Source organism: Ammospiza nelsoni, chromosome 4, assembly GCF_027579445.1.
Source record: "Ammospiza nelsoni isolate bAmmNel1 chromosome 4, bAmmNel1.pri, whole genome shotgun sequence".
NCBI classification, from domain to species: domain Eukaryota; kingdom Metazoa; phylum Chordata; class Aves; order Passeriformes; family Passerellidae; genus Ammospiza; species Ammospiza nelsoni.
The window spans coordinates 26294457-26308477 of record NC_080636.1 but is presented as its reverse complement, the minus strand read 5'-3'; the positions used below and the strand labels follow the sequence as shown (position 1 = coordinate 26308477).

At 35.9% G+C, this 14021-nt stretch overlaps 1 protein-coding gene across 1 annotated transcript in view; it reads left to right on the top strand.

Moving 5' to 3' along the window:
• NFXL1 (nuclear transcription factor, X-box binding like 1) overlaps positions 1-14021 on the top strand; it is a 44880-nt gene that overhangs the window by 27570 nt on the left and 3289 nt on the right. Inside the window, exons 19-21 of the mRNA XM_059470723.1 lie at positions 5155-5259; positions 6458-6544; positions 9492-9545. Coding sequence (XP_059326706.1) covers positions 5155-5259; positions 6458-6544; positions 9492-9545 — 246 coding nt within the window. The remainder of the gene's footprint in view (positions 1-5154; positions 5260-6457; positions 6545-9491; positions 9546-14021) is intronic.

The following is a 14021-nucleotide window of genomic DNA, read 5'->3' as shown; positions in this document are numbered from 1 at the left end:
CTTTGGAAAATAAGGTTTTTTTCTAGCTTCTGCTATCCAGAGCATTGTTTTACTGTAATTGATGATGGGAAAATGCATGTTCTTCCTTTTCTGTGATGCTAGCTCTGGCTCTTACAGTCTTTCATGAAATATAGAAATTAGCTATTAGTACCTTCTTGCTTCAGGTAGTTCATATCTTTGTGTTACAATTCTTCCTACTTTCTTCAGATCCTACTTCGATAACTACATGGGTACTGTCTGGGGGTTTTACTATTTTTTGTCTAAAAAATCTGTTCCATTTCTCTGAATACTGAACAGTTCTAGGGATGTTTTGTCTGTTTGTGTTTTATGAAGAAAATATATCACTGCAGCTTTGAGAAAATGAGATACCTGTATCATAATACAAATTATACTGATAGTTCTCTTTTAAAGGAATAATTGATAAACACAATTTGAAGGGGCAGCTTTAACAGACACCACTCTGCCACTTCCATCACCACCTCTCCCCAGCAAACACAAGCCAAGCCCATTTTGTTGTTTTTAAGTCTTTGTCTTATGAGGCAAGAACTTAGAAACAACTTGACCAGAGATAAGATGTATATGACTACTGATTTTGGAGCATTTATAAATTGCAGATCTAAAATGTCTGCCCAAAACTAATTTGGGAGTGTTTTTGTGTGTAGTTCTGGAGCCTCAAGTAAATTTCAAATTAGTGTTTCTTGAGAATTTTGTTATTCCGTGTCAGGAGCTGACATCGAGTCATTTGCAGAGCTCAGTGAAGTTGATTTTTCCTATAAATCAGTGTACACTATCACTTCTAGCTTACCATAGTGCAACTTAGGTTCAACAGAATGCAGTATTTTACTGCAGTTATCATTTTGAGATGTTTTTGGTTAATGGAAATTGCAGTAGACAATATTAGTAGACAGTGGTAGGACAGCTACCACATTTGTTTTACAGTTGCCGTGGTACATTTGGGGATAAAGAAAACCAATTATATTGTCTGGTCCTTTGCAAAAATGCTACAGAAACTTGAAAAAAATTGAGAAGCTTCATGCTTTTCTTTTGGCTATGGCAGTATAAAACTAAAAATGTAACTTGTCAGCTGTATGCAATGCTGAATTTCCTTTCTGCTTTAGGGAGAAGCATTGCCTTCAATACTGCAACAACTGTTATAAATGAGATATTTTAATTAAAAAGTTAATTCTTTTGTTTGGTAGTAATAACAAGATATCCTGTTAAAGGAAATTTAACTTTATTTTTTTCTTAATCAGAGTGATTAAATTCTTATGCTTGCAGATGTTTTGAGACAATTCTAACATAGAAATTTTAAGTCGATCAGTTTTCATTGTCTTTGTTTTCCTGTTAGTATTTGTGAATCTGTATTTAATACTTTATTCCATGTAGTTAGTATTTTTTGACAAAATAGCCATACTTTGTAGTTTTACTGTGCACTCTACTTTTGTCTTGATGTGGAATACATGACTCCATTATGATAAATTTTTGGAGTTTTTTTAATGCATTGAACTAATTAAGCATTCTGGAAATAAAATTTAATTCTGCAAACACACACTGCAAATGTATGTGGATTGTAAAAATTTGTAAAAATTCCAAAAAATTGGAAGTGATAAAATTCTCTTTTGTACTTAGCTTTTGGAATTGGTACTCAAAAGTGCTATTTTCTTTAGGACCAGGCTATTTTCTGTGTTATGAGATGTGTAGTAACTCAAAGGTTGTTTACTGCCTTCTGTTGGAGTTCACTTAAATCTCCATAAGTGTTGACAGAGTTTATCATCATTGGGTATAATGTTAAGACTTGAATGCACTGCCTATGGAAAAAATATTTGTAGGACATTTTTTGTTTGTTTTTTTTTTTTTTTTTTCAGAGCTTTGGATTAAATCCCTTCTTTTAATAGCCTTGCCATATCAAACATAAAGCCTGTCCAATTTGGGCTTTAGTCCAGAAGCTATTGACAAGAGATTTTGTACAGTGCCCCCCCAAAGGGGGCACACACTTTGAGCACCAAGTAGTTCAGTACTGACACTTAAAAACAAGCAAAAAAAATCCTTTCCCATTACATTTTTTATCCAGCAGAAGCAGCAGAATGATTGCTTTTGTTTTCTGCAGTCATGGGGAAATGTTGTTTTGCCATTCATTTCACAGCTTCTCTTCATATTTTTTTAGTGTTGTTTTTACAGTGGAGGGAGTAAGAAGAAAGTTCCCCACACAGAGATATAGGACAAGAAAAAAGCTGGCAGGGAAACTTAAGTGTGTGCATTTGCTTTTCAGTATTGGATTAAACATACTCCTGTGCTATAAATATTTTGGTCTAATGGTGTCTAAGAATTTTATTGCAGAAGCACTTAGAGGATGAGATGAGGGTTACTGTCTTGAATTTGCAGCTCTGACATGTTAGTCAGGATATGACTGGGCTTTGACACTATTAATGAGTATGTGCCTAATTACTATGGAAGAGTAAGCTGGAAGTAATGGTTCTAGCCATGGCTTGTTCTAGTCAGCATGAGGTGACTTGGAGGTGAGACTGGATGGAGTTACTGTGTCTGATGCTCTTGTGTAGGGAGCCAGGAGACAGTGTTCATGCAGTAGCAAATTGGTTTTGCAGAGACTGTGGTCAGTTGTGAGGAGACTCAGCCATTAGATTCCATGTTCTGAGTTGTAGTCTCGCCTTGGTAGCATACAAGATTTAGACAAGGTTCTCCCCTCATATTTTCAAAATGAGGCAAAATAACATTTTGATTTAAGGGAAAAATATTTGCTGATGATCACTTGTGCCTGAAAAAACCTAGATTCCTTCTTTGATAAGGTGACCAATTTATATATTTTCCCCTCCGGATAAAATGAATAGGTGAGATCTGCTGCATGTGGCTTCAGCTGAGTGAGTGAATCAATTCTACTTAGTGAATATCTAGTTAGGACAGGAGAGGGTTAATACCAGCATGAAGGTGGCTAAAAGAAACAACTGTGTTTGATTATCTTTTGTAAAAACCACCCAACTTCCTCCCCCAAAACAACATCAAAACTAAAGAAAAAGATGGAGCAAGAGATACTAACAATAAGGAAGATTTTTCAAGGACTGAACTGACGCTTAACTTTGCATTATTTTCAGTAATGACCTTGGCAGTAAAAACATTGTAGTTTTCTAATGAAAAGTTGTGGGGGGTTGTCAGTGTATGAGAATTGAGGAAGTGCATCTGTAGAACACATGTATTGGGGTCATGTTATTAAATACAGAAAAACACCCCAAAACAATAAGACCATACATACGAAGCTTATAATAAGCTCCCAGGAAACAGCAGATATTCTTATTTTCACAGCATGATTAGCTGGAGAGAAATGCAGTGAGAGCTGAAGATGTTTTGGGGAACATGCTCTACTAAGAATGAGGTGCAATTAAGGCATTGTACAAAGTCCTTCTTGCTGAGATGTCACTTGAAATATTACATGCAGTTCTGGCTGTGTATTCAAGAAACATTGATTGAGCAAAGTTGAAATTCAATTAAGGCAATACTATGATAATAAAGAGCCTTTTAAGAAAAGACAGAAGTACTTCAATATGGGGATAAGAACTGCAGCTTAGACTAGCTAGAACAAACCTAGGAAACTAAAAAAAAAATAAGCTCTTAGATCTTGTAGTTACCTCCTTAGTGAAATAGTAGAATAGGCTCAGAATGGGGGACTGTTTCCATGGTAAGTGTTCATCCAGTGCTGGAAGGATATATGAGGTACCTGCCTGTAGGAGGACTGGATTTCAGGACAGAACATGGTGACTTAAAGGTTTCTTCTAGTCCTGTATGAAATGTGCTGAAACAATAACTAGGAAACTGAGCCAAAAGCACAAAGTATCTATAATGGTTTGTGATTGTCATGGACATTAAGTCATGTGTATGTGTTCCATAATTTTAGTCTGAAAGATTCATGTTCTGTTTAGGTGTGTGTTTCATGATACTGGCTCAGATGTTGTGCCCATTCCAATGGACTTGTGAAAACCCAGATTTACTAATCAAAGTTGTACCCACCTGGGTTTGATACTTACTTACTGTTTTCATTCTTGTGGATGAAGTGATGTAGTATGTATACATTTTGAATTTTTAATACATGGGAAAAACGAATCTTAAAATTATATGTCTTAGGGCATTTTCCAATTTGTGTTAATCCCTTAATGACAGTGAAGAGATGAAATTTCACTTTTGATAAAGAACACTGTCTAATGCTATTTTAAGTAGTTGGGGGCTTTAAAGCTCTCTATAAGTAAGTTGCTTAGATATCTTCTGTGAGATTCTATCTTTGGTTATTAACAGTATTAGGTTATGTAATTGAAAATGAAAAATGGTTACTGGAAAGACTTCTTATGAGCAAGGGATATTTTTAGTCAAGTTCTTAACAATGAAAAAAATCTGTTTACTTTCCTGACATATTTTATCTAATGCAATGCTGGGAGCACTGCTACATTCTTATCAATCAGCATACTTAAATTAGTAACTCAATTCTTACACAGTAAATGAACGATATTTTCTTTGTAAGTTAAAAATTACACTGGCAGTAAAAAAAGACTTTATCTTTCACATGGCAGAAATAAGATAATCTACCAAATGCATGAATTTAGGATTTTGTGAAATTATTTTTGCCATGATAAGAATTTTGGTGACCTTTATTTGACTTTTGCATAGTTCAGATAATGCTTGAATAGAACTTTTTTTTTTGCGATATTTTTGCTTCTGATTTTTTTCTCTTCCTTTATTACTCTGTCTAATCTACAAGTAGGTACAGTACACATAATTTCAGTTTTCAGGGTTTTCTACCTTATCCATTTGTATTCCCCCAGCATAGAGATGGCTAGCGTGATTGTTGTATATGTTACTGTGGAAATGACTGTTCTTGAAACATGTGAAAGGAGAAATTGTCTTCCAATGAAGCTGTGCCAATAAAAGAGAAATCATCCTACAGGAACTGAAATCTAGTATATAATAAGCAAACATTTCCCCCCACAAAAAAAAGAAAAGAAAAATCAATTATTTCATAAGTTAAAGACTGATTACCTGAATGAGTTTTCTGTTAAAATTCTCTGTCTGAAATAAAACCAATTCCATAGGTTCTTGGTAATTTTGCAATGCTTTATTGATGAGGGAGTTTAATTTGTGTTTTGTTCCTTACAGCTGCCCTGTGGTCACCGGTGTAAAGAGATTTGCCATTCAGGTAGCTGTCCTCTTAACTGCAGCCAGAAGGTCAAACTCCGATGTCTCTGTAAGAGACTGAAAAAGGTAAATTTACAAGATGCAGTTTTTGAAGGATGCGTATTCCTTACATGTTCATGAGCTTGTATGGATGCTGCAGATTGGAATAGGGCCTGTTGCTATAGTAGGGCTGTTACAATTCACATCACTGAGGATCTGGGCAGATTCACTGAAGATATCTGCAGATTCACTGGAGAATATAAAATCTTGTTAGTTCTAAAATATGTTAGCTGCCTGACATACAATAGCTTTAACTTTATTCACACTTAAATTTTTGTGAGAAAAATACTCAGATGACCTGGAGTGATTTGAGAATAAAAATGACATTTTTATGACAATATTGGGAAAATGTACAGAAGTTGGAATTAGCACAGATATTGTGAAACCTGAACTACTATAATTAATTAAGATTCCCTGCAAACCTAAAAACAAGTATGGGTGTCAGCATTCTTAGCTTCTAACACAGATAAGGACAAAGTAATATAACAGGTTTACTATAGCTATACACTGTTATGAGGGGAACAACAGAAATTTATATGAAGTTTTGACAAATGATAATGTCTTAATGAAAAAACCCCATAATCTGTCATGTTCAAATTACCTTTCTGGACCCAAATTAACTTCTGAACCATCCAGCAGTTCCCCAGAGTCCTCAGCTTCTCCAAAAAGTGTCTTGTGCATCCAAGAAGTCTTGCAGGTGGGATGCTCAGCAAGAGAAAAGATGACATATATAGAATAAGTGCTTAAAACTGAGTACCCTCTGCTTACAGATAACCACTTTGTTGTTTGTTTTTTTTTTTTTTAATTTCTTCAGTACTAGGAAAAGGGGAGAAAGTATGAATGACAATGACTTAATTTCCCCCCCCATGACCAGACTATGTCCTGTAATCTAAGCCAGTTAAGATAATAGATATGAAATTACTGACACTCTAAATGCAAAGGTTCAGAAGGTTATCTTATTTGTCTAAGGCAAACAGATGAGTAAAGAGGAGAAAAATTAAACTGGACTGTAGATTTATTCTTCCTTTCAGCTTAGCTTATTAGAAAGAAGAAAAAAAAGGACAATTTAATACATAATTACAGGTTGAAATAACATTCAGTCATTAACTTTATATGTTAAACCAATGTTTCACTAAATAAGAAAGTTTTATTATTTTCATAAAGAAGTTGAGAATTAAAATCTTATATAAGGAAATGATTATAAAAGACAAATTCTGCTTAACAGGAAGTGCAGTGCAGCAAGATACAAGAAGGCCAAGTTTCACTGGAATGTGATGCGTTATGCAAGGAAATGAAGAGGAAAGCATATGAGGTAATGTAACCATTGGAGCTATAATTCCTTCTTAGAGCTTCAAGAAAAGTAGAAAAAAGAACACATTATTTTTCAAGGCAGTACCTGCAGAAATGCAACATAAGTGGATGTGCTGTTGAATAGTAGCTATTTTTTCAGTCTTGAATTTATGAATGGTGTTAATTGACTCAAATACTATTTTTAAACAGTATTATGCTTTTTTTTCTTTGAATTGATTGGAACTGGTTCTTTCCTCTTTCACTGAGAACAAGTGATGATCAGTGATGATAAAATAGTCATTATTAGTGCTGTAAGACTAGAGTCAGACTGCTTTACAGAGTATTCTAAGATCTGTCTTTCCAATCAAGGTTTTGCAGCTATCAGTTGCTCAGCTTGTCCAGTGTGGAGTATAATCTGCCATGTGGTATTAGTTATCCTATACTGGAAGAATTGAGACTTTCTGGTAACTGCAGAATACTACCTAGACTGCTGTTAATGTGGCTTCTCCCGAGCTCAGCTCTTTTATGAAGTAAAGAATTTGCTTCATAATTTATCACACAGAAAGACAGGATAGGCTCCTTGCTGTTACAAACCTTTAATAAAAACATACACAAAAAGAATTGATGCTAAGTTGCTTGGGTTTTATCAGGTAAGTGTTAGATGTTATAAATGTACAAGCCAAGAACTCAATGGGTAAGGCCAACAAGTCAGCTTCTGCTCAGATTTTCAAGATTGATTGACAAGTTCTAGCAAGTACCACACTGACCAAATCCTGCAACTTTGCAAGCAGGTTGAATGCTAAAGCTCTTGGGATATGCCTTTAGGGAATGCCAACCACAACAAATAGTTCCAGGAAGAATGTGAAGATGATAAGTTCATAGTGTATGGAGTCCCTCCCTAAAGCCAGGTGAGCTGACAGTAAGAGTGCATGAGCTGAGACCCAGCAGCCTGTCTCAGAGTGCTGCAGTGTCAATGCTGTCTGCCTGGAGCAGATGCTCCTGCCAATGTCTTGCCCTGATGTAATCCACAGGTAGAAATGGTCTAAGGCATGAGCAAATGGCCACAAGTCTCTGCTGTAAGCAATGCCACAGACATACTGGATGGCACAACCTAGCTGTGTCTACCTTCTTCTCAGAAGAATGGGTATTTATATATATTATAAACCCATTCTGGGGTTTTTATATAAAGTGATTAAATTTTATTCAAGTTCTTTCTAGGCACCTTTTTGTAACCTGTGTTGATTTATTATCAAATTGCATACTACAATAGCCTACTAATATAGGCACTTTAATCAAGTGGCTTATTTATGTCTATTACTCTTGAATGTGTCCAGACTGGAAAAAAACTTGGTGAAAACTGCAGACATTTACAAAGATAAATTAGTTTGCACATTTTTAAGACACCCATTAATTTCTAAAACCAAAGTGCATTAATTCTTAATGAAACTTTTCATGTTTGGCACCTATTGAGTAAGCATTTCTTACTCATTAGATTCCTAGGAATTGAATGTGTCTTTTACTGTACATTTTATTAAAGAAATAGTCCTAGAAATGTTTTCCCATGCTGTGATTATAATAGTTAAGGTTCCCTTTATCTGTGTACGTTATACCTGTGTATCTTATACAAACATGACCACACCAGAGTAAAAAGAAGCTTTTCTGTTGCTCTTTTCCAGATTTGAAGGCCACTTTTTCTTTTGTAGATGAAGTTTTGCCATTAGGTGGCAGTGAAAAACAAGGGGGCTCATTGTGTAGCTTTTTGCACACCAGATTTTCAGATTGCAGATGTGCATGGCTGAAAAGGTCCTTTACAGACATTTCTAAAGAGACTCTGCCATTGTATCTAAATTAATGAAATTCTCAGTAGTGCTTTTATTTGATACAAGGTTTAGTAATTTCAAAATTAGTCAGAAAACCTGCAAATAGGACTGTACTTTTGGCCCTGCCCCCAGTCCCTGCTGTTTGATCTACAGCATTCTAAAGCATGAGCTAGTGTGCTTTCTCCTTAGTCATCCAACGCTCTTGAATTGGAAATTATTTGTAATCAATTCTACCTGTGCAAACAGTATTCAGTAAACTGTTTTCATTGTTAGTATGCAAATCATCCAGCTACTAGGATCAAGATTTTTTCATTTCAAGTTATTAATAGATTTTTACATCTAAATTTTCTAAGGGAGTGATTCAGTGACTGCAATGCTAAAAGCCTAAAAAAGGTATAAAAAAGTGAGATAGAGAAACTTCTTCCATATACTGTTCCTGTGGTAACTTAAGAGGGTGAGATGGTGTCTTTCTAATGGCCTTTGTTGGATTTATCTCCTATTAACATGCCTGGTTGTTTTTCAGTTGACATAAAATTTTGGCATCTACAAATGTCCTGTAGTACTGAAATTCTAGATTTAGCCAAATACTCTGTGGGAGTAGAATACTTTCCTCTATTGTGAGCCAACCTCCTGGTAAATTAATTTCATGCCTTTGCATTATGAAACATAATTATTGATGTTTTATCCCTGTTTGGCATCTGTGTACTCTCCAGGATTTGGTGTCCTGTTAGTCACCTGATGAATCCTAGCTATGCATATCTTCAGATGGGAGCCACTCCATCCTGTTGTCTTTTGTATACATTCAGGTTTCACGTTTATTTATTATTGTAGGACCAAAATGGAATGCAGGTGCTAAGATTCAAGTATGTGACATCTTTATGTATTGACAATGTTTTCTGCACCATTTTTTTCTTAATACTTTTTAGCATTTAATTTGCTTCCTTGAATTCTGCAAAATATTTCCATAGAGTTATCAATAGTATCTTGCATGACTACTTTTCATGTGACTTTTGGATGGTGGAGCTCACATGACAGAAAGTTTGCAGGCTTTTACTGAGAACCATTCTATAGGAGTAATTATGACTTCTTAAGAAAATAGGTTTAGCTGCTGTTTACAACAATTTATTACAACTTTGTGTGTCTGGACAGATAAAAGAAGCAGAAACGAAAGCTGCTCTTGAAGAGGAGAAGCGAAGACAACAGGTATTAGGCTTTCTTTTTCCTCATCCACATCATACCCACCTTGTTCTTTTAGTAAATAATGTCATTTACATGCTATTAAAATTTTATAGTTTTTAATGTGATATGCACAGTCATTCCTGTCAGCTGTTACCATACTCTGTGTGCTGTAAATTATTTACAATGGTTGAGGCCACATTTCTGCAAGCAATTTTCATAATTTTGTGCAAAACGGTAACTTTGTATTACTATAGCTTTGTACAAGGTAATTTATTTTTAAACTAGTAAGTATGCTTTATTTTAATCAAACACTTTATACAGCATAAACACTACAGAATACTGAATAGCCTCTGCAAGATTTAAATATTGGGTGAAGCTGCCCTTCCCCCTCCTATCATGAAAGAACAAGGACAGCTAGAAGAGTCTTTGTCCTTCAAGGTCTCTGGGCTGGGGGAGGAAACATGGATTTAGTGTAATTGGTGGTGAGGGCATGTGGTTGGCATTGGCAATCCACAAAGCTGCTGTGCCAGCTGCCTGGAGGTGCTGGTCACATTCAGGCAAACACTCTAAGCCCAGTTGGTGATGGCTAGGACAGGTTTGCCATCTGGAGTCTGCACGCCTTCCAGCCAGTTCATGTGTTCCTGTGCCTGAGTGAGCATTTGACACCAAATCATATTCCATGTCTGGTTTGTGCTTTCTGACTCCTTTTACTCAGTTATCACAGTGTTTGTGTATTTGGTTTACACTTGTGTTTTCACCTGCATGTCACACTGTTTTTATCAGGGATCAGTGGCTTGCTCCCTTCTTGAAAGGGGGGCAAGGGAGGCTTACAGAGCTGATGCACTTGTGCCATTTCCCCAATCTCATTAGGACAGACAGTCTCTCTGTGGGTCATAATTTCTGTTATACACACTTTTTAAGTTCTCTAAGTAATTTATGAAAATGTTACATCTAAATTGCTCTGGCAAGGCATGTTTTTGCTTATCAGAGGAGAACCTTATCTGCTCATCCTGCAAGAAAAACATGGTTATGCATCTGTTCAGAGCACTGGGCACTGTTCTGTGATCATCCTGCAATGTTTGTTGCAACATTCATATCTCAGCTGGCTATAGAATTGAGCACATATTTCCTCATATAACTCCTAGACAGTTCTTTTAATTCTTATTCTCTAAGCTGACCCTGGAAATGTTACTTCTGGCATATAGGTCAGGAAGTGTGACTTACATACAGGTGTCTGAAACAAATTGGCAAAAATCTGTAGGTGTTGGTTCTGCAAGCTGAGTACTGATGTATGCTAATGGCCATTTAAACATGTGAAGAACACGTTTACAGTCCTAGAGCTAGAAAGCCAAATTTGCTAATGTTTGTCTTGTACTGAGTGTTTGCATGCATTCCAGATGCCATCTCACCCAAATACTAATGATTTCTGCTCAAAATCACTTGATTTATAGTCCATCTAGTAAAGTCTCAGTAAGGAGGCTCCTCTGTAACAGTAGCAGATTCGCTCCACCAACAGAGTGTGCTGGATTTTGGCTGGGTTCTTCAGCAGTGATTGTTTCTCTCTGCAGTCACACCACCATTGCTTTCTACTTGTACATCCTTTGAAGTCTCACAGTTCCAGCTCCACTGTAGTAACTTTAGGCAATATATGGCCACTGTTCCTGCATATGTGTTTTGTGATGGATGCAACTTCAGGGATGGAAAACTTCACCTATATATAATGAACGCTATTAGAAGGTTAATTTAGTTATTTAGTGCATTAGGAAGCAGTAGGATAGAAACAGTAAAAAAAAAAAAAAAAAGACAAAACAAGTTGTTAAAAAAAGAGACAGCTGTAACTAATAAATAGGCTCTAGAACTGCATGCAAGTACTAACCTCAACTACTGCAGCCTTTTTATGTAACATTGGTTCCCATCCAGTTAGAACTCATTATCTGCCATCTGTTGATGGAAGTTGGAGGACGTCACTGTCGTAGGGTGTTGGGTCACATTAAAAGTATATTTTTGAGTGTACTCCCTTCTGACAAAAGTATGCATCTTGTACCACCTTCCTCAATGTCATTAGCACATTTTTGTAGAGACTGTTCATCTGTTAGTCACAGTTTCTTAAAACTATTTTGATTAATACTTCATTAAATGTTTTATATACAAATTAGTTAATGCTCTAGTAAGTCTGTGCATTTATATTTTGGTATTTGCTATATTTGGTAGCAACTTTTGCTAATACCATTTACAGATGGAATCACTTGTTTCTTAGTGGAAGAGATGGCTTGGCTAGGCTTCTTGTTGTGGCCCTAGCAGCCAAACTTTCCCTCTGCTTCTAATTCAGAGGCACCCTGTGAGGCCAGGGTTTTCACAAGTGCTAGAGGTGGAAAAAAGATCAGCACTTTGATTATTTAACAACTCAGACCAAGCTCTGTCTGTTCCTCTCCATTGTAAAAGGTTTAGTTAAATTTTCAAGCTAACTGTTCAGAGTTTCAATACTGGAAGTTAGGGTCTTGAACCTGAAGTGTAATTTACTGACTTGTAGGAAAGATTTATTTTCCCTTTTTTTTATGTCCAAAGAAAATTTTTTAACAGATCCTTAGAAGTTAAATAGTCAAGTGTTCCCCTCCCCATTAATAAAAATATATCCTCACTTTCAGTAAATACACTTTTTCACTGTTATTTGCATTACTTGGTTTTGTAAATTATATATTTATTTTTAGACAGGTTTTTGTAGAGTTCACTAGGAAAGCAATTCAATAGCTATTACATAATTTTGTTTGAGCACTATATTTTAATTGAACTATTGTAATTCCTAGAGCTTTCTGCTTTTAAAATGTACTGATCACAAGTGTATAGTAACTATAGAAGCTCCAAATTTTACTTGAGTGTCTTTCACTCAAGTAAATGAAATACTGTCATGAAATACTGCCATATTGTCTTTAAAACCATAAAAACTCTGCCCTTGCCTTCAGATTTTGGATTTTGAAAAACTGTTTCATTAAAATACTTTGCTTTTCTAAGGGAGGATTACCTAGTTGAGAGTAATCTTGTTTCAAATGGGCTGTGACTTTGTCTGAACTCTTCTCCCATATCATCAGAGAAGTGCCAACAATTTCTGCCTTTATTAGGTACAAAGGAATAGACTTCAAAATAGGTCCCTTTCTCCTGCTAACAGTGGTATCAGGCTCAGGAAGGAAAGAGCTGCTTTGTGAAACTGACAAATATTTGTTGTCAGTGAAGGAAGACCAGACATCAGGCAACCTTGAGTTTGAATGAAAATTTTATTTACTGAACTACTACTCTCCATTTCCCAAAAGAGTCTTTTTCTTGTTTTTATAATGCACCTACTGTATTGTCTTAGTCCCTCTTCCTGGCAGCACTGCAGTTGTAGTCACACAGATTTATTTCCTCTCTGGCCAGGCTTTGTCCCTGTTCACTGTCCATGATTCCTCTGCTTCAGCTCAGTCTTGTGCCTTTTGCCCAGCCAGTCCTGCCTTGCTGCGCTCTGCTACTCCCACCTCACTTCCTTTCACTCCATCTGGTTTCTCTGCTCCCTAGTGCCTTGTCTCATGTTTTCTCTGGTAGCTAACAACTTGACCAAAAATCCAGGAAATCATCAGACTTTTTCTGACTTTAGTCTGTCTCAGGTCTTCCTAGCAATTAGATACCTTCTCATTGGAGCCTCATCCTAGTCTTCACTCTTTATTCTAGCTGCCTAGTTCCGGTTTTATTTCAGCTTTGTACACTCAAATGAGTTTTTTATGTATTCTCATGATGCTCTTTTAAAATAAATGTGGAGGGGGATGAGGAACAGGGATCAGAGATCCTATTGTTTATTCCAGAAGGGACCCTGAAACTACCATTCTATGTTGGAAGCCTGGCATTCTTACTTTTACAATTGTTTTGCTCCATTTTTGGGCCTATAGGCATGTGCTTCCTACTGAAGGATATTATATACCTCTTATATTTATATGAGTGATTAAATGTTCAAGTTACAACACTTAACAAATACAATATTTTTGTGTGTATCTAAGATTATAGCAATTATTCTAAAATTTAGTGACCATGCAAATATAAAGAATTGAGGGAAATAACATAGAGTTTTAGTTACTTATGTTTTTATTTACTTATGATTTAGTTTTGGCAGAATGCATCTTTATTACAAGGGAATGTCTTTGAAGATTTCAGCCTATGCCCTTATAGAAGTTGGTAAATTAGCTTAAATGCAAATGTGTTTTTTAATTTAAAAAAAAAAAGTATTTTTAACATATTTCATGGAAATAGCATTATTTTTAGCTTAATGTTTTCAGCCTGAGTTAAAAAACTGAGCATGCAAATCTTCAGTTGGCTGCATTTTTGGCAATGTTTTTATAGGGGACTAAACAATGGTTTAATACTTGAAAGCAGTGTGCTTTGTACCTGTGGGATGTAGTGCCAATCTGTGGGTGTAGTACACATCTGTGAGATGTGTAACTTCTGGCTGACAGTTACTTCTATGGAATGTTACTTGGT